The sequence below is a fragment of the Gadus chalcogrammus genome, chromosome 11 (genome assembly GCF_026213295.1).
Source record: "Gadus chalcogrammus isolate NIFS_2021 chromosome 11, NIFS_Gcha_1.0, whole genome shotgun sequence".
Classification (NCBI taxonomy): domain Eukaryota; kingdom Metazoa; phylum Chordata; class Actinopteri; order Gadiformes; family Gadidae; genus Gadus; species Gadus chalcogrammus.
The window spans coordinates 14,683,922-14,705,515 of record NC_079422.1 but is presented as its reverse complement, the minus strand read 5'-3'; the positions used below and the strand labels follow the sequence as shown (position 1 = coordinate 14,705,515).

Genomic DNA, 21,594 nt, shown 5'->3' with positions numbered 1-21,594 from the left:
GGCACGCATAAATGAATCCCCTGCGAGTTCCTGGTAAGACCCGCCCACACTGCCAAGAACAACACTGTGATTGGCTGGTGATATGCTTCTTAGTAAACAAAACCATCTCTAACGTAATACCGGAACTTAACCACTGCTAGCCCATCTCTAACCTCCCGTCACCAGACAATCAGTGCATTTCTGTGGAGCGTGGGAGGCTCTTATCAGGAACAACGATATAGGATCCATAGCCACAAGCACAGGGCCGTTCCTGCGTCCCCCCCGGATAGCTATACAACCTGCAGCTGTTCAACTCTCCACAAGGGGCCTGGAGTCCAAGCCTAGCCCTCCCAGCCAGGAGGAATTCCTAGAAGGGAGGCGGAGGGGAACAGAGCATTCTAGCATCTCCACCCAGACCTCCCACGACAATATTTATGCTGTGCGTGTGCATGAACGAATGTGTGGTTAATGGCACTACCCTATTCCCTCCCCAGACAAAATTCTCCCACTCCCCTTTCGAAATGCAAAAGCATTACTGTCCAAGTAAACACAACGGGAGATGAGAGATGAGAGATGGTTTCCCTTTGACACACGTGCTATTTGTAGTAAGGTGTAAACTGGTGCAGATTCTCACCCACAAGCTTTGACTATGTCCGAGCTGGAGCTCTAAGTTAGCATCACGGGGCTATTGGGGTGTAACGGTACACTGAAGTCACGGTTCGGTTCAGACATCACGGTTCGGTACGAATACATGTATCGTTACACCCCTACTGGGCTAGGACTTGAACCTGATGAACCTCTGAGAAATGGTCCATTTATTTCACACATACATTTGTTTTGCATTGCACCCTTGTGTTTAATAACACCATTGTAATTACAAATACCAAAACATTGATATACTGATGTTTGTGAGATTTTTAATTCTAAGCCTAGTGTGTTCTTATGAGCTAACTTCACCACTAGGGGCTGTGCTTTCTCCGTATGGCCACAACACAAGTGGAGTGGAGCAAATATAAAGACAGACAGACAGAACATGACAAGCAGACAGACAGAGAGACAGAGAGACAGACAGACAGACAGACAGACAGACAGACAGACAGACAGACAGACAGACAGACAGACAGACAGACAGACAGACAGACAGACAGACAGACAGACAGACAGGCGTGAGAGCGTGAGGAATTTAGAATAGGATAATGCATTATTGAACATCTGCAGTCATCAGTAATTAATTTAACATGAATACATTTACCTGAATCAATCGATGGAAAGCTACTAGAAATTCAGTTCAGGGCGATACTAAAGTACAGTATGTGTGTGTGCGCATGTGCGTGCGTGCGTGTTTGTCTGCGTGCATGCATGTGTAAGTATGATAATGCGTATTTCCTTTAGTTTTCTCGTTCTTTATTTAACGACAAATAGATTAAAATGTATTTGTCGGGGGAGACCTGGACAAGATAGCACACCAGGTCTAGAAAATGGTTACAAAATGATGGCATAGATAGTGCATGTCAAAACAGACAAGGACGCATTAAGGGCATCAATAACATAGAAAAGGGACAACATATTCATGCTACAACATACAGCTCATGATTGCCAATAACAACACTCTTCAGCTGCAGTGTTTTATCTGAGCTTTGAAGTCTCCCAGGGTGACAGTATCATTGAGCTGTATTGTGTTCTGGAGGTTATTCCATGACTGTGCGCAATAGAGGAGAAAGCTACTCCTACTACTACTACTAAGTTCTAGCCAATCCGAGTTCACAGGATTGGCTTAGAACTTGGTAGAGTGTGCGCAGTCATATGTCTGTAGTTGCATTTCAACTTAGTAACACCTGAAAGATGGCACCGCAACACACACAAACACCCATGGCTCTCCTTCGCTCCATATTCCCGTTCATCAACCATCTTGTCACGGTGCCCGTGTGTCTTTTTCCATGATGGTCTGGTGTCTGTGTGTCGGTTTCTGTATGTGTGTGTGTGTGTGTGTGTGTGTGTGTGTGTGTGTGTGTGTGTGTGTGTGTGTGTGTGTGTGTGTGTGTGTGTGTGTGTGTGTGTGTGTGTGTGTGTGTGTGTGTGTGTGTGTGTGTGTGCGTGTGTCAGGGGGCTGGCTACAGGCGCCGGCCTGGCTACTGTGCGCCACGCTCTGGTCCCCCACGGGACGGACGTTGGGACCAGGTCCAGGTGTCTGGACTTTTTTAAATTGATTCTTTCATAGGATGTCTCAGCTTTTCCACAGCTAATGATGTCTGTTTCTTCCTGCCTGTCTCTGCTCTACAGCGACCTCATAGGACTCCTCTGATCATGACAGATAAGCTTGCTGGCCAAAAGGGGCGGACGCTGTTATCCTGTGCCCAATAGTATGGCAACAATAGTAGTACCGTTGGTACTAGTAGTAAGTAACTAACTTTTAGAAAATGGTTTCATGTTAACCACAAATGTTATATTCAGTTCTTAGCCTAACTTTGAAAGTCAATCTGGATAAAAAAGTTTGTTAAATTACTAGATGTAAATGTAGAATTAAATTATGCAATACAAGTCAGTGTCTCTGAAAGTCGGTGTCTCTGGTAAATGTTTGCGAAGATTACTTTGTATGCAAAACAACATTTATCGCAATTTGGTTTTCTCCTCATGAATACCATCCATTAAGTAAGTATACATCATATTTGAAGCACAACAATATTACAACTGAATGAAGCATGAACACATTTTACAAATCTGTTGTGCACTGTGCAGTACCGTGCACAGAAAACAAAGGTTGTCAAACACAGGTTTAGGAGGGTCATAATATGGCACAAGAACAACCAACATCTTCATATTCACAAAAAGACCACAAAATATTTGTAGAAGAGTTAAGCCCAATTTGAACCCAACGTCATTGTGAATTTGTGATGAATGCTCGAGTTCTCGAAGAACAGCCAATAACCTGTTATGGACTGAAACGAATGTAGCTCAGAGATAACCTTCGCCGTACATTTTACAATATGGTTCAACAGAGAGCAGAGGACGACCTTTCTCTGACATTAAACACAAGTCCAACGGTGGCAAAGTGCAGATACAACAGGAAGGCCAAAATTAGCCAGCTGTGATTTTTGACCTGCCGATAACAAACCAAACAGGGCTCATTATTTCCAGTGATCCTTTCTGACCAACAGGAAAGGGGCCGTCCATCCAACTCAGTCATTGTGTGGTCCAAGGGAGTGCAGTAAACAAGCAAACCAGTGGTTCTGTGTTAACACATCAACTTCAGACTAGGATTTGTATCGCTGAAACGAACCAGGCCATTTATGTGACGTCGTCTTGTTTAAGGACTACTGGAGGAGCCGGGCTCTGTCCGCCCCACCATGTAAGGCCATGGCTTTATTACTAAACAAACCTGTTGCAACCACTGCTGGCCAACTGAGAGGACTCATTTGTTTCAGCACTGATAGCATGCATCACTTCTCCTTCTTCTGTTTGCCTTGCTGAAGCAGACAAAGCACAATGTTAAGAGAGGAGAATTTAGCGAGTAATCATCTGCTGCAAGAATGGGAGGCCGACATGAAGTGAACCAAAGCTTTGAGTCCAATGTGATGGAGATATGACTATGAGCAAGAAAACTGTGTGTGTGTGTGTGTGTGTGTGTGTGTGTGTGTGTGTGTGTGTGTGTGTGTGTGTTTGTGTGTGTGTGTGCGCTTGGATGTGTGTGGGTGCGTGGGTGTGTGTGTGTCCGTCGTGTTCATGTGTCTCTGTGCGTGATCATGTCTTTGTGCGTGTGTCGGCATGTGGGGCAGATTCCTGCCGTTGTCAGCTGTGTGCGGTGACCTGTCGTGACATTCCGGGCCCGCGTGGCGACTCATAGTGGCTCAGGTTGCCTTGGAAGCCCCCTGACTGCAGCCCGCTTTAGCTCTCTTTCCTGGGCAGTGACTCGGCTGACAAAAGGAGCCGACACAGTTTGGTTGTATACACAACTACACATATCATGCGTTGACATTGAGCACACACACACTCCAGCGTTTTTGACGGTGGCACCGAATGTTACAGCTTTCCTGTCTGGTTTAAATCCCTGTGTGCATGAAACGAAAATACTTCCAATTTTTGCCTTTGTACACGGAGGAATGGGAAGAGTCTTGAAAGGTAAGGAGTTGAATGAACCAGTGGTATCAAACAAGCCTTCAACAGACGGATTGTCATCCAGGGCGAACAAGAACATATCCCAATGAATGTTTTGAACAGTAGCAGACTGCCTCCGATGATAACCTCCTTTAAAAGGTTGCCTTAACGCACATAAGATGACAAGCGATTTCGTACAATGTTTGAGGAGTTGCCCATGCTATAAATATCTCTTTCCCAACTCGCGTCATGACCTAATACTTTGCTTTCACTAATACATGAACCGTGTATTCCATCACTCCTTCCTTCGCACTCTTTCCCTCCCTCTCATCCAGATATGGTGCACACATTCACATTGAGCTATGTCACTAGGGAGGCATGCTGGGAAATGAGGAGGTGGGGATGTTTCCGAACCCCAACCTGATTCCAAGATTAAGAGATGATGACTTCACTGTCATTTTAATAAGACCTTTCCATCTACAGTGTTTTTGGACTTGTTTTGTTTTTGGGTGTGTGGGTGTTGGGGGGGGGGGGGGGGGGGTTGTCTGAGTGTGGGTGTGCGTGGGTGGGTGTCTGTGTCTGTGTCTGTGTGACTGGACATTGCAAGTCGCTGTAACCTTTATGGTTTCTGTCAAGTGTGTGAGTGAGAGTGTGTGCATGTGCAAATCTTCTATTATGTTAAGCTCCTACTGAAAAAGAGTAGAGAGAGAAAGGGAGAGAGAGAGAGAGAGAGAGAGAGAGAGAGAGAGAGAGAGACAGAGAGACAGAGAGAGACCAAGAGAGACAGAGAGGCAGAATGAGCGACAGAGAGAGAGAGGATTCAGATGGATGATCGGTTGAGGAGACGGAGGGGCAGTGTGTCCAACAGAACTTAAGCGCAGGAGAACCTCATTGTTTCCCACATATCTGGGTCTGCCACTGCATTTTCCATAGAAGCGGCTTTTTCAGCAAGCCACATGTTTCAGACCTTGTAAAAACTGTAAACACCTGAAATAGCGCTGCGCTCCTGGTTTGCGTTAAAAGCCAGACCTCGAGGGCAAACGCACATTCATCCCACGGGTTAGGGGGTCAGGGAGGGCTGGTTGCATGGAAATGCAGTTTATAACATAAGGGCAGGGGTCATGAGGCACAATGAGCTGGATGACGTGGAAGCATGGACAGAGGAGGGAATCAACCCTGACATACACAGGTTGATTGGGGTCACGTGGTGTTTGTGACACGCTTTAAGATAGATATGTCATCTGGTGCTGTCGACAGGTCTATAGAGCATGATTCAGCGGGAAGCACTTAGCGACATCACACACTGAGAAACATCAGTTCATTGTGTCTCTCAGCCAAGAGAGGGGGAGAACACACACACACACACACACACACACACACACACACACACACACACACACACACACACACACACACACACACACACACACACACACACACACACACACACACACACACACACACACAATCAAAATTGAAACCATGGGATACAGAACGGCACCACGAGTGTTGAACAGTTCCGTTTTTGGCAGAAAGTCTGGGCGGATTTAGAGAAGCTTTCCCTTCACTCCCTAGAAGGTCTCAGGAGGGATCCCAGCAATGCCTCCTTTATCAACCCCTGGCCTACAGTGACCCTTGACCCTCGCTGTGTGTCAGTGCTGATCTATCCCAGGCGGCTGGAATGTTTTTCTCACTGGATGCTGACGTGAAGAGGAAATATGTCATAAAAAAGTAGGGGCAAAAATGTGCTGTCCTTTTTTAAGATTCGACACAAACCTACTGCACAGCAGCCTGTCAGGAGGGAACTTTGAATAATAACAATTATTTGGATTGATTCGCACACAAAAAGCCTGAAACAAAAACAAACACACCGGTGTAACACAGGAACAGCTCCTGAATCTGTTGACTGTCAGGTGGAAAAATGTATTCACGCAAGAATCGTGATTCTTTTCCTCTATGATTCTAAATCATTCAAAACTTCCAAAAACACATTTATTTATTTATATTTTTCTTAGTTGAATGTACTGTTTTATTCCCTTTGATGTATTCTAAAGGGAGAAATAGTTCCATTACCCAGATTACCCGTCATGGTAACTGACATTAGCAACATACCGACGTCTCAGACTCATCATGATAAGAGTGCAATTAAATTAAATCGACCATCAACAATCAGCCTGCATAGCTGACCTCTGTGTATGACTTACTGTAACTCATGAACAGGGATGAATGGAGAGAACATGCATACAAATGCACTGGTTTTCAATGCCTTTTGCCACATACACAGATTGCTACATGGATTCAAGTAAGGACATTAGGTTATTGAGACTAAGAAACATGGTTGCATGAGATGAGGAGCAATAAACAGCTTATAAGAAAACATTGAATTCTTGAAACTTTCAAATTACCAAAGAAAAATTGTCAGTGTGCATACGGACCACATACATTTGGCATGAGGACCGAACGCATTGAAGTACATACTGGGTAGCTGGCCCAGTATGTAACTGTTTAAATAAGAATGGAAAACAATGCATTGGGGAGGAAGTTCAACTGACAAGACTTACGCCAGTGAGAATAGTCCCCCCTGGTGGACAGGTAAGAGAACACACTGAATGTGAGGTTGACTAGGAAATTGTATCGGGATTGGTTGTTTTAAACGTACAGGGGCTGTAAGCATTTGTTCAGTGTCACAAATGGGCTAGTTAGTGTTCTTGTTTGTAAGCTTGAAGTTTTTGATGACACTTTTACACTTTTTTCATTTGTTGTGCATGTGCGCAACGAATTCCCCTTTGGGGTAAATACAATTCTGATGTATTCTCTTCTTACACAAGGAACACATGAGGATGGATTAACAGAAGTTGAATACGGAAGGAACCACAACCTTGTTGTTAAGTAGAAGCCATTACAAGAGCTCCAGACCATTGCCCAAGTTACACAGACGCCTTCCAGACATAGCAGCTGTTTATGCGTCCACGCCTTAAGGGTGCCAAACAGTCACTTCTGGTCCGGACTTAACCCAGCCGCTCAGGGGGGGAACTTGTCGACCCAACATACTGGTTAGGATGACCTCTTCTCATTGGAAAAATACCCTTTAGAACCACTGGTGCCACGGCTAGCCATGGAGGACAGACAAGAGGAGGGTGAAGGAGAGAGATATCTGATTCATGCCTCTCGCGCATCTCAACACAGATCCCGCTGTTGATGAGTATCATTGCTTCCTGTAAGCGTAGAGAAATGTATGGGCCACTCTCCCATGGCTGAAACCACACGGCCAACCTTTACAAGCACGTTTAGTGGAGAAACTCGACCTGCAGCCACCCCCCCCCCCCCCCCCCCCCCACCCCCCATGTATACTCATCAGCTTTAAAGAGCCCGCAGCTCAACACACTTTAACTTGCACACGCACGCCTCAATGGCCCAAGTCACTTTGTCGCAAAGGGTTTTAAAATAGTGGACTCATTCATAAATCTGGGCTCACTCCTTCACACTACTGCATGCTGAATTTAGAAGCATGCAGAGTCAGATAGGACTTCAATAGATGTCTTCAGAACACTAAACTTTTGAAAAATAAATATTGTCAATGAGAATGCAATGATATATTGCAATGCTATCGTAATGACATAGAATACAATGATGGCATACAAGCAAAGCCTTTTTGTATAAATAACATAAAAACTATCGATCATATTTCAATGTTTTACAATCAGAATTAACATAAGCCTCTGCAGGCGATTACGTTGAGCCATAAATACCTGTATTAATTTGCTAACTGAAAAGGGCCTGGGCTATATTTAGGGGATATTTTAAGCCCCGCGGGACTATTGGAGGGGGCCTCCCAGAGCCGACACAGCGACCAGACTTCGGGAAAGCTCCCCTCTTCGCCCCACTCTCTGCGGCTGGCCCGGTCACACCCAGATCATCTGCTGTCACACACCGCCTAGGAGGACACCAGGCATCCAGGCCCTTCCCCATCCCGCCGACCAGGGCTAGGGCCATGACTGGACAAAATGAGACAGCATTGGTAATAGAAGAACCACTGCACAACATTATACAAACAGGCCTTGAGCGTTATAACAATGTCAAAGTGACATTACAAAATTAAAGTCAGAAAGCTTTCAAACTGGGTCAGAAACTGGATTTTGTCATAGTGCGCCAGAGCGTCGCACTGTTTGCAGGTGGAGACAATAACAGACTATTTCCATCTCAAAAATAACATTGCAGGATGATGTGTGGTTCATTTTTACGAGGACGTAATGTTAAAGAACGGGTGCGGTGGTGAACGCCCCCCGCCGTCTTTAAAGCCACATACACTACCAATGACCTTTAACACAGCTCTATTGTAGTCTTTGCCTTTGTTCCTTCCGTCTGCTATCAAAATCTGTCAGCAAAAAAACGAAACAATAGACTGACCAGTCTCTGCCCCCACCCAGGAGAATCATTGTATATCAACAGCTGGATCTGAATTAAATAGTACAACTATTCCTTGAAAGTCAGTCAAACATGATGTAGACAAACTTTTTCTTTATTAAATTAGTTTGACTATAGTAGTGGCCGCACTTAGTATACACACTGAGATAACGTCCAGTCAATGTTTTGCAGTGAATTCCTTATCAACTCAGAGTTTAGACTACATATGAAATAAGTGCTACCTATTGTGCTTGTCCTTTGCAGCACCTATGACTGCAGATGCACAGAATGTCCCACAGCCAATGCAAAGCATTGTGGCTGACGGCCGCATAGTTTAGCTTGCTATCACTGCGGTGACGGTTATCAAACAAGCAACCAACGTGGTTATTTAAATACCTTTCTCGCTGTGCAACAGTCAGACAATTATCCTGCTAAGCTCCTTTAGAATGCCTACTGAACAAACATTTAGCACTCGAGCCTCAGCGTTTTGAGCGAAACAAGCAGACAGCGGCAAGGAAACACTGGAGAGCACTCAGACAAACTGCAAAAAGGAGAACCCAGGAATCAAAATACAATGTCAGGAGAATTATGAATACACCCCAGAAAAGTAACAGACAGTGAACTTGACAGACTGAGAAGAAGAGAAGAAAAAACATGAAGAGGAAGAATACAGCCACAGAGGATGATAAAGACTGAGGGCAATATCAAAGGATGGGAAATAAGTTGAAGGACCAATGAATGTACTTAGAATATGTTCTGCTTCTACTTATAGCTAGAAAATATGTGCTCGCGCTTGTGTGTGTGTGTGTGTGTGTGTGTGTGTGTCCATGTCTACGTAGGAGAGAGGGAGATGGAAAGAGAGAGGGGGAACGAGCGGTAACAGATCAAATCAGGAGACTCCTGTTCGCTGCTTCTGTTGGTGGTGTGCCTTAAAAAGGAGAGCCGGCCCTCTGCGCTGCACGAGGCCTTCACAGTTGAAACGCTGAGGAACGCAGGGAACATAAACACCTGCCACTGTGGCTCCTCCTGGCTCCCATTAACCCTCATATGCTCACACACACACACACACACACACACACACACATACACACACACACACACACCTGACACAATCAGTCACAAACACAGAGTATAGATACCTGACACAATCACCCAGACAAACATGCGCAGAGCTACACAACCATATGGATAGTGAACAATGGTATGCTATACTAATGACCAAAGATACAAATACCCGCACCCTAAAAAAGATACAAGCCGACCTATAACATCAGACGGACAGCCTTCTATGCCAGCACACAAAACCTTCAATTGAAAACATGAAAAGGTGATTATAGGAATAATTTCAATGTATTGTTGAGTAAAAGATAAGCAGGATGGGGGAAATGAACACGATTTAAACTGGAGAAATGGACTGAGATTATGACGGGGGAAGGAATTAGGGAAAATAAATGGGGAGGAGAAAAGTAATATTTAAACTGAGAATTATGGGATGTACGCTCAGATGGGGTTCTATGTGGGGCAGCAGAGGGATGAAAGCAGAGAAGGACCACTGGGGACGTGAGACAGCCCAGAAACAGAACACAGTGCAGTGGATCCGACCAGGACTTTGGAGTGGATTAGCTCCTAGCTTTCAGTAATGACTCTGCAATTTGATGGAGTTAGGGCAACATAAGGCCGGATCAAGTATGGTGAAGAGTGAATTCGAGGAAGAGGAGGGCCCTGCTGTGTTAATGGGTTTCACTTTTGTTCCAGCAGCACCTGCTATCGTCTCCTGCCCTGGCGGGGGGCCAAGGGGTGGTGGTGCTGGATGTGGGGTTCAAAGACATTACAATGAAGTGGTGCATAGTCAGGATGACACCTTTAAGCCCCCCACCTCTCGGTTTCACAGGGGTCGGAGTTCAGGACTGTGCAGGCTGCCATTGGTCACACATGAGCTATATGGACTCCCACAAACTCAGCAGACGAATGGTAGAGAGAGAGAGAGAGTCAGAGGAAGCCAGAGAGAGACAGAATGAGAGAGAGAGACAGAAAGAGAAAGAGAGAAAGAGAAAGAGAAACAGAGAGAGAAACAGAGAGACAGAGAGAGCGACAGAGAGTGAACACGTGTGCCAATCAATAAAGCACTCAGCACTGGAGTGATGCATAAGCCCGGCTGACAGTCGGGACAGTTAAATGGAGAAATGCATACACATGCACATGCAGCACAAGTCGTGAATCAACCGCACAGAGACGAGCTGCAGGCACGCGACCGCAGACACATGTACAACACTGCACCTGTGTAGAGTCAATGCCACCCAGGCTCGCCGGACATAAACAGTGTAGGCCACCTCATGTATTTCCCGGAAACACCTTCACATCCTTTCACATCATCTATTCCCAAGTGTCATGGCCGCCTGCCATATTCCAGTAAAGTGCCGGCACCGGTGCGAAGCTGAAGCTCTCTCACCTTTATACTTCTCCCTGACGTTCTCGTACGCCTGGATGAAGTCCTGCTCCTCTGCGTTGGGGGGCAGAAACGTGGGTTCATACATAGCCATGCTGGCGGCGGGCTCCTCTTCTGCTGTATTCTCCTCCTGTCCCTCTCCTCCTCCTCCTCTTCTCTTCTCTTCTCCTCCTTATGTCTCTTCTCCTCGCCTTCTCCCTGTGCTGTGTGTGTGTGAGTCTGTGTGTGTGGGTCTGCGAGCCAGAGCGGCAGTGTGTTTGAGTTTCGGTGGGAGAGATAGCCGCTGCGTCCACTCTGTTCCCACAGTCAGCTGTGTGTGTGAGCTCTCCGCGGCTCCTAACTTCATACCAATGAGCAGCAGTGCTCCCCCCTCCGTAGCACCACCACCACCACCCCGACATCCCAAAACACACATACACACACACACTCACACACGGCACGCCCCCCGGTGCTCACATGCGAACGAGTCCTCCCATTACACACACACACACACACACACACACACACACACACACACACAGACACACTCCTCTTGCCTGGCTCAGAACTACTAATAAAAATGTCAGGCCCCGCCTCTTAAAGACACGCACACCCTCACACATGAACGCACACACACGCATCAAAACACATGCAAATACACACTCAAATGACTCGAAACATTAGTAGAAATTACACTATATTGTTTTTTTCCCTGATTTCAATATCATAATAATAGAATTGCAAGGACCCAAGGGAAATCACTTACTGATCACTACTCAAGATTATTGGCTTCTCTGAATCACAAATTGATTACAGTGATGGGAATCGGAAGGGATCCCCAGATACGACAATACAATAATTGTTGAGTGCCAATACAATATGTATGTTGAGTCTGTTCTGTAAATGCCAATTTTGTATGCTTTTTTCTTTTTCTGAATCAATGTTTTGATTTGACGTATGGTCTAACATATGGGTTTATTTTATAGGAAGTACGCAATAGCCACCTCTGTAGAATTTTATCCTTAATATGTTTCCAGTAAGATGACAGACATTTCTGGTTTGACAAAATAGCACTTTTTGAGCCAACCTTACAAATATATCAGATACCGGATACCCAATACCGGTGCACACATTAATCGATTTTTTCCTCCACCCCAATATGATTGTAAGATGTTTCCACATATCACCTGCACTATGTGGCATCACCCTGTTGGTACTGCAGAGACTATTCATAGTCCCTGAGATGAGTTAACCAAGAAGTAAAATAATTGACACACAAGACACAAGTTCTGTGCAAACGTTGCCCTTGACGTCTTCTGGGAACATCAGCTGTTGAGCAGATTCAATGAATATTCAGCAGATAATGCTGACTGGGCCAACATGATGAACGACCCGAGAATAAATGTGAGGAATAATCAGTCAAGAGAACGGCAGCTCAGTGTCGTGTGTCAGGATCATAATAATGAAATAGCTCATGACCTAGCAGATTTAAAAGGAGCATCGTGTTCATGTGTCATTCTCTCGTCCTGTCCCTACAGAAGTGTGTGTTGCAAACGGCGACGACGTTGTCTTAATCCTGTGACACATCAGAATGAACAGAGGACCCGATTTGGGCAGGATGTCTATTCATCCATTATAATTTTATTTTTACAGATCATGAGAAGGAAATAGTGAGGAGTTGTGTGTCCCAGGCACGGTTTCTGTTTATCACGCCATGCTTGTGCTCATACAAAATATGTCATTGTCAGATCCTGTTGTCAAGGGCTGTCTGGGAGTCGGCAGTCAGCTGACCAAAACACTGGACAACATAACATGCAACCAGAGCTGGCCAATAAGACGGCTCTCTGTCCCTGTAGAGAAACGTTGGCAGAGAGATAGCTCTATCTTCCTTTCATACACTTTGTGATTGCTTTTCAATATAGGTTATTGCTTTGAAATCGTAGTGCTAAAAAATAACGTTTTACAATAGTTAAGGCTCTATGGGAAGGCAAGACTAACTGAAACCCCTGTGTGTAAAAAACACATCGCTAAAAGGAGCATGGTGAGGCCATAACAGATTTTGTCAAGCTCACATCAGACCCATTGTCAAACAAAATAAATAATTAATAATAATTTATAGGATTTATATCGCGCTTTTTTGGAGGTCACTCAAAGACGCTTTACAACAAATAAGTCTCTCTTGTCGATTTTCTCTTTGTCGCCATATTTTCTCCAACTCTTTTTTGTTCTCTCCATCTATTTCTCGTTTCTTCTCATTCCCTCCATTTTTTTTCCTCCTACTCTTCTTCGTAAATACATACAGCGTTCTTCATTTAGCACTTGGGCCATTCCGAGCCGTGCCGAGCCGTACCGCGCTGATTTGTGTTCCCACTACCAGTTTAAACAGTGTCGATGTGGTCTTATCGAGCTGAGAGATTGTGCACACTTATCCATCCACTCATTGGAGATGATGCTGTGGTGTGTGTTGGGGGGCGGGGCTTAGTTTCGGCTGCAAACAGGAGAGGGGGCGTCTCGACGGGCGAATCAGACGCAGCTGTAGGAGATGAGCATGAACGAGAGGAGTTCTGAAAAGTGTGATATAAGTTATCATGACACATTACATATGTGCACGGCTTTAACAGGTATGTTATTAACTTGATATTATTAATGTTAATGTCAGTATGTGAGAATGAACTGTAATCCTGTAATTATTCATGTGAGGTAGGTTATAAAAGAACAAACAAAATGTATGTTTAATTGACATAAAATATTGCTAGGCACAACTTCTCATATAATTTACTTTTTCCCAAACCAAACGTTGCAAATTATTCTTGGATTTGAGTTAATACAGGCACAAAATATAACTGCTAAGAGTACGCAAACTGATCGAGCCAACAGTGGAGTAAAGTAATCCAAACATGAAGGGTCTCAGTCTGGACAATGTGTTTCATTGTATGAAACCCGATAAAAACTACTGAACCTGCCACCCTTCCCCATTTTCCATGATGGTTGTTCTTGGAGGCTGGTACAATAGAGGGACTACGTCATGCAGGAGCAGGGAAATCCCTCCAGTCAGTCTACTTTTTTTGGCCAAGGCCAACGTGCCATCAGCCAGGAGGACACTTTCCGTTATACGAGGAAACACGATAAGTCCTAAGCACCGGGCTTAGGACGTGTGTGTGTGTGTGTGTGTGTGTGTGTGTGTGTGTGTGTGTGTGTGTGTGTGTGTGTGTGTGTGTGTGTGTGTGTGTGTGTGGAACACCAAGGGGCATGCTGAACCGGGGGTTTCCCCAACACCTTAGTTGAGCTCAATCTACAACCAGCCCGAGTACAGAACAGAGTACAGTACAGTAGATATAAGTGGTTTTAAAACGTAGCATATGGTCCTAAAGCATAGTACCATTGTGCTCCCTTAAACTGTAAATGCAGGCCTTTTGGAAGAGGCTTATTAGTCAGTATAAAAGGACTGGAGTCGTTCGTCTTCTGCACCTTATTCCCCCTGGAGATGTTAAACGCCAACGATTTGACACCCCGAAAGCGCTAAACATCCTATACCCCAAAGAGGATTTCACAAACACATTATCAAAGACTCATATAGCCTCCTTTAAAAACCAAACCGCAAACAACTATTTGTTTGAGCTTGACCGTTCAGAAATCGAGAGGGTGTTTACAAGTGTCCACAGTTCGTTCTTGAAGAATGTGATGCACTTCCAAAAATAGACTGTAGCCGACCAAGAAAGTTTGGCTTCTGTGACTTTGTCTGCAACTGTTGATTGGGTACTATTCAAATAAACCTTTAAAACGTCTTTAAATGAATGAATGCTGACAGTGGGACATGGAGTGGACATAATGGTCGGAGTGTTGGGGTAGATTATCAATACAGATAGCCCTTGGATTTTTGAATGCCATTCTGTGCGTGAGCATGGCCAGCATACCTCTTTCCTTAAAGTATGCAATGTATATGCCTTTGTATGTGTATGAAATATGAAGAATGCATATGCACTGCATCTGATACTGCAGAAGGCAGGAGCGACGGGGGGAAAGACTTTATCCTCTGAGCACTCATGTCAGGAAGACAAACATGGGTGTGAATTTGAATATGTCTGCGACATCTTGGATATCAGGTGGGTGACAGGAGAATATGCAAGTCCATGAACACAGCCGACACATTTTCCTACATCCCATGACGCTGCTTTACAAATATATGCTCTTGATGAAGAGGAAAAACTTCTCAAAAGCCTTCCTTTCTTCTTTCAACCATTGTGTGATTGAGTTGAACCGCAGAATGAATGTTATTGCGGTATGTATGTTATATGTTATCAAAGTTGATTTAAATTTACCAGGTATAATTTGAAGAAAAATGTCTTGTGCCTTGAGAGTCTTTGAGGATATGCCCTTGTTTCCAGAAACAGTCTGAAAGTCTGAAAGTAATGTGCTCCTAGTCATGTCTGCACAAGTAAGATTAAATAACAGGAATTCAAATATTTAAATTCAAAGTACAATGCAGTTTTTGTTAATTTAGCCATACTAGTAATTAATCATCCAGGCTGTTGATAATCTGGGCTCATAAGGTATAGGATACTGAATATATTGTAAATGGGTAGTTATACATAGTATCTGCAAATATCTATAAATGGACCATGAATGAATGCATATATTGTATCATGGAATATTGTTCACTCTGTTAATAATGACTGGAACCTTCTAGTACCGCTGTTCACCAGTTAATGGAACCTAACTGGTGACAACCTTCCGGCCACCTGTTGTGTCCTTAGGGGAAGGGTTTATGTGCATCTGCTGCAAAGTGATTCAGCATTCAGAAGGCCTTATTAAAGCCGTTCCCTCACCTTAAATCAAACTCTATTTTTATCGTCCTCCACTCTGCCCTATTACAGGCCAAGGCCGTGAATCTTGCATGCTGACCGAGGCTGGGCTTTTGTTCACTGCTTAGCAATCGAGGTGCAATAGCAGTCTAAATAGGTGCTGTGGTGAATAGCGCAATAAGGTTGCAATGGCTTGGAATCAAGGCCCACTGCTCACTGGGAAAATATGGGAAAACGCTGTGATAGGAAGGACGAACACAGTGGAAATAGACCCGGCTCCCTCCTCTGGTGATTATCAACCACACGTTTAACTGTCTCCAGCGGGTAAAGTAACAGTGTGATGCTCCAGGAATTCTGCCCGATGCTCTGTGTAGCTCCCGGTGCTTCAGTCACAGATTTGCAAGCATACTATGCAGTACAGGAAGTCATGGCCTGAAGCGGTTACTAAAAGGAAAGCCAGAGCAAGGTCATTCCTCCTCCCCTAATAGTAGGAAAGTAAAATAAAAGAGTTCCATGAGACTTGCTCATTCAATGAACTTGAACTGTGTTCTCTTTGAAAATAAGGCAGCACATTGTAGGATGAGGAGAACAAGGAGCACACTATGAGTGCTCTGCAATTTCAGAACAAATAGGAAATTACACATATTTTCCAGGAATTAGAACAGTCTTAATATTTAGGATAAGTCATGCTTGAAGCAGCTGCCATCTGGTGGTTGGGGAGAGATAATGCATTTATTGTTTACATCATATGTTATTTTGCATAATATAAGAAGTAAATAGTTTTTTCAGCACCTACTATTAACTGATTCAGTGACATGGGGTTCATGTTATATAATTATAACATTTTACTGAACTTTTAACTTGATCACTAAACGCTGTGTTTCAGACAAGCAGCTAGCCACTAGCAGTAACATTACAGGTTGAATTTTAGACAAGCAGTTAGCCAATAGCTGACACATCCCAGGATGAGTTTCAGACAAGCAGTTAGCTAATAGCAGTAGCATCCAAGGTTGAGTTTCAGACAAGCAGCCAATAGCAGTAGTATGCCGGGGAGAGTTTCAGACCAGCAGCTAGCCAGTAGCAGCCCTTTGGGAGGGCGTGAATACTGCTCTCGATCAAATGATGACCTCAATTTTTTTCTCTCGCCCCTCACCTTTCTATCTCGCTCTCGTTGACCCACACACCATAGAGGTATATTCAGTAAACTATTTCCTGGAATGGCATTTCCAGGCACTGGTGTTCTGCTCCAATTAGCACTGTAAGGAAGTTCAGTTACTCAGGTTACTTATTAGGTTGTGGTTGCCCCCGCAGCGTAATTAGCACGGAATTAGCATCAGAATGACCAAACTTCCACCATCAACACATTATGCGTGTTAAATGCTATGTGCTGTTTCTATGTTTTTTTTCTTTTCAGGACACTGCTTCATAAACTGACCTAGGTATTTGTCGTTTGTTATTGGTGTATCAAAGGAATATGCAATAGTCGACATGAATGGCACTATCAAAATAATATTTTAGTTATTAGGAGGTGGTGCAGTTCTGTGATAATCTGTGTCATTTCCATCTATTTTGGGTTCTATGTGTCTCTGTGTATATGCTGATATTCACATTAAAAAATTGAACAATAGAATTGTAAAATGTTAAAAGCTCACAGAAATATGCTGTGGTGCATGCTGGAACAATGCAGACAAAACAGCTGTTTCTTGGCCCGAAACCGCAGAGCAACACTCAGCAGCTAACTCCTCAAAGGGTACATGAATGCTGCCCCCTTATGGGAGACGTGGGAGAGTCATTTCTCCACCAGGTCCAATTGATCAGCGTTTTAAAAAGACTCTTGCTCTCAGATAGCTGTAGATGTAATTGACATTAGTCTATCTCTAATACACATTGCCCACATGCTCACAGAGATAAAAGCAGACAGCCTTTAACACATCAATGTTCAAATCCGGCAAAAACCCTGCTTGAGTCTTTATGTTAGCAACCCATCCTGAGCTATTATCAATGTTGTCGTTAAGCAGAGGCTTTAATCCAATGCAACTTGTTATAACTGTCAGTCAGGAGAGGGAATGGGATGTACATCTTCTCAACAAAGCCGACAGGTAGAACCAGCAGACTGAAGTATTGCAGAGGATACATCTATTCCTCTCTCCAGGAAGAGACGGGAGGTTAGTTTGTGGACAAGAGCCCCGGAGGATGTTTTGACCTATTGTAGGTGCTGGGGTCGAGTTGACTTCCTTCCAGCCGGACAGGAACACAGCCCGGCCCAGCCCAGTGCATCAAAGTACTATTGTGTTGTTCTGAGATAGACAAGCATGCATACAACAATACAACTTAGCCCAGTGGTTAGGTAGAAGGATTCCTGTTCCTTTTGTTATCATATAACCTTTATTCATGGAAATGTTATCCTAAGTTCACAGAAGTTCTTTCAGTCTTCGGTCACTGTTGTCTGCATTAAACTGCAAAGTGCTAGCTCTATTGTAAAACTGTGTACACACAGAAAGAGGAGGGAGACAGCTAATCTCCCTTGCAATATTGAAATCCGTACATAAAGGTTGAGTAACAACACCACGGGGAGTTTATTTTAATCATTTGTGTTGCAAACTATTCTGTACATTTTGTTGAATCTATAATTGCGTGCCCTCGCCCCCCTTGCCCATGTCCATCTTGGACTTAAAAACACCTCGTTGCTAAAAAAAGCAGCCTATTTACGTAATTATCCCCACACAATGATGTGGGTTAGCTATAGCGTAAATAAATAATGGGTACTCGTTTCAATTCCAACTAAGCACGAACAATATCCTCATCCGATTATTCCATTCAACCATCCTCCTTATATTACCCCAGTAGGCCTATTCGCGCTGTACTTTGCAGGAAACAACACCTTGGTGGCCTACACCGCAACGTATTAATATTCCTCTAGAGGAAAAGCCATGGCAGCAATCCATCTCCTTCGCCCACTTACACCCTCGGTTTCCGTGGTTACCCCGAGAATTAAGACCAGGGTGAGTCACACATCATGGCACCACAACAAACGGCGGCCGGTGTCCAGCGGCGTGCGAGCGGCACACTGACCTGCGATGCGTATGACGGCCCTCTCCGCGGGGTCCAGAACCTCCCCCGAGCCCGACTTGGAGCGCTTCACCCTCTGGAGTTTGGAGAGGTTCCAGGGTAGGGTGTCCCCAGCACACGGAGGAGCGGCGCTCGCCGCTGCGTGGTCGCCGTCTTCATCGTCCGCCGTCCGCAGCCTCTCCCGTCTGGGCTTCTGCCTACGGCCCTCCATCACCTAGTCTTGGAGAAATGACCATTAAAGGGTGGATAACGTGTTTATATGCTGCAGGAGGTGGGTTGATGTATGCAAGGCTGCATGTGCATACAGCAGTCTCCAAATGGACGCATGAACACAAGGGTTTGTTAAAACATGAAGTGGCTGTAAAAGAAGTCTTTCTGGAAATGCAAGGGGTTAAAATAAACACTGGACAGCCTGTCAATGTCCAGTATTACATTGTTATATCAATAATGCCTCTGGATACTACTGACTACAGCAACCTGACTAACGGCTTGCGCATGTAGCAATGCCAGCTAACTGTTATACCTAGTTATCTAGACGGTTATTGTAACATAGATACGTTTTTAGGATGGGTTCAACATTCCAGGTTTTCCTCTGTGAGCTGCCGTGGCCTTATACCAGTTTATAATAACAGAAATTCAAATGAATAAAGATAAAAGGTTATTTTAATACCACCGTTAGGTTTTACTATAATGCAAAGAAACCAGATATAAGCCAAATCCAGAAAGGCCAATATAACCAGATACTGGTAAGTGCCAAGATAAAGCCTCTGTAACACAGAGCTAACATGAACATGCAAAACCCCTGGTCCCTGTACCTTGTATACTTTCCCTGAAAGTGTATGAATGTAAAAGAGACTGAGGGAATATAACATCATGTCACATAGTATTCAGGCATTAGAGTCTCAGGTGTTTGATATTGTATTCGTTCCGGATTATTTGGTGTGTTCGTTTTGTTTGCATTATATACACAACACTTGGTTGGGTTAAATGGATGCATCTGGAAATGCCACACTAGAGCACAATTGAAGATTGAAAGGTTTGCAAAAAAAAATTAAGTTTACGGGTGGATTTGTACCTTTTAACTTTTAACCCTTAGAACACTTGTCAGTCACAGAGCTCAACAACGTCGTGATATCACACACGTAGACTTCAGGATATGAAGTAAGCAACTATACTATTAGTTTCCACAACATGTAGCTCGAAAATGTTAGTGAAGCAAGTGATTGACCTTTTACCTTTTGGAGTTTGGATCCCTGCCTAGCCAACGTTTAGGGCATGACGTTTGGGACTATGTGTGGATTGATAAAAGGTAAACATTGAAGTTAGCCTTGAGGGCTTTTCCCAATACCCTAGTCACAATTATTTAACTTGGCGTTGCCATTGCAAAAACACTCCCTTTTTTTTACTGCATGTGATGTTATATATAAGACAACTCGCCAGGTGAAATTTGGTAAGATTAATGTTACTGCTTGTCCCGTTTACTTCTATTAAATGTCTTCGGAATAGCTCCATTCTAGAATAGAGCCAGCATGTGAAGCCTTACCTTAGAATGTCTTCAATTAACCACGGCGGGCTCTTGCTGTCGAACAGCGATGATTGCTGCAGGTTCCCGCGCGCGTGCCTCTGTTTCAGCTTCAATTCTGCCGCTAATCGACGACAAAACGTACGCTGCCCGTGTGTGACAGCCTGGCTCCTGTCCGGCGTTGTGTTATGTTTAAATAGCCCCTCCTTTGCAGGAGAAAGTCGATTGTGTGACTTGTCCGAAGGAATCCGCAGTCATCTGTTTGAATGGTACATTGCTGCTGTGCTGTACGTCCTCCTCGCCTCGTTCACCTGATCGAATCATCAGCAATGTTCAATTCTGAACACTTAAGCTGCAAACAGTAAATTAACTGCCTATTCATATTTGATGAGGCGTTTAACTGTGCGTTAGAAATGCCAACGACGTTGACCTACCACCTTTAAGTAATTAACGCTGCATTTACCAGCAATGGTATCCTCTGACCGCGTTCCCAGGCGTTCTCACCACGGAGCACTGAACGGGGTGCTCCAAATGAGCGTTATTGGAGAGAGAGAGGGCGGGACTTTCAGTTTAGTGCGTTTAGATGCGAGATCTAAGGGAGAGCGAGGGACTTCCAATAGGGATAGCTGCTTCCGTGTATTAAATATTGCTCTGTCAGGTTGTTTCTTGAACCATCCCTAATTATTCTACACGTCGTTATTGGTCTAATTCTTGTCATTTTCTATTCTCGCACCGGGGACAGTTAACTGGCGTAAGAGACCGGAAATGCCGTTGCGGTAGAACAGGATAACGTTAGAATGTAGGATCCTCTCATAGCCTTGGTCTGAGTCTGGCGCTGCGGTAAAACAAGCAATATCACTTTTCGATTAGTTTCCCTGGTGGTCCTGAAGTGAGCTCTGATGGTGCAGCAAGAAAGCATTGGGGTCCGCTCACTGTAATGTTATGCCTAACTGGCAGAAAGTTTTCACACTCGTGAAATAATGATGGATGAATAACTTGAACGGATTTGTGGAAAACACTCAATTTATACAAGATATTAAAATGTATAAACATTAACATATTTAATCAGTTCAGCATTATACAGAAGTTTAGCACTTATTTTTTGGTTATTGTGCCTGGCTTGCCATTGCCTAAACTGGGTTATCAGGCCCGTTACTGCTTAAGATATCGCCCCTCAAATCCACAAGCCCTTTATCAGCTTAATAGCACTCCACCCTAGAAACACAGTGAAACACCAACAACAAATTAATCATGCTGTAGATTCGGAATATAGGTTTATAGATCTATCAAGGTCAAACCAA

At 44.2% G+C, this 21,594-nt stretch overlaps 1 protein-coding gene across 6 annotated transcripts in view; it reads right to left on the bottom strand.

Annotated features, from left to right (window-relative positions):
• LOC130391489 (plectin-like) overlaps nt 1–20,730 on the bottom strand; it is a 108,190-nt gene extending 87,460 nt beyond the window's left edge. For 2 of the 6 annotated variants that reach the window (XM_056601662.1, XM_056601664.1), the window contains exons 1-2: nt 20,315–20,730; nt 18,775–18,990 (exon numbers count right to left, since the gene is read on the bottom strand). In XM_056601662.1, coding sequence (XP_056457637.1) covers nt 18,775–18,982 — 208 coding nt within the window. In that variant the 5' untranslated portion in view covers nt 18,983–18,990; nt 20,315–20,730. Of the gene's footprint in view, nt 1–10,924; nt 11,239–18,774; nt 18,991–20,314 lie in introns of those variants that run through there. The other 4 variants (XM_056601663.1, XM_056601673.1, XM_056601675.1 and 1 more) reach the window with 4 other exon arrangements.
• Nucleotides 20,731–21,594: the final 864 nt, after the last annotated feature.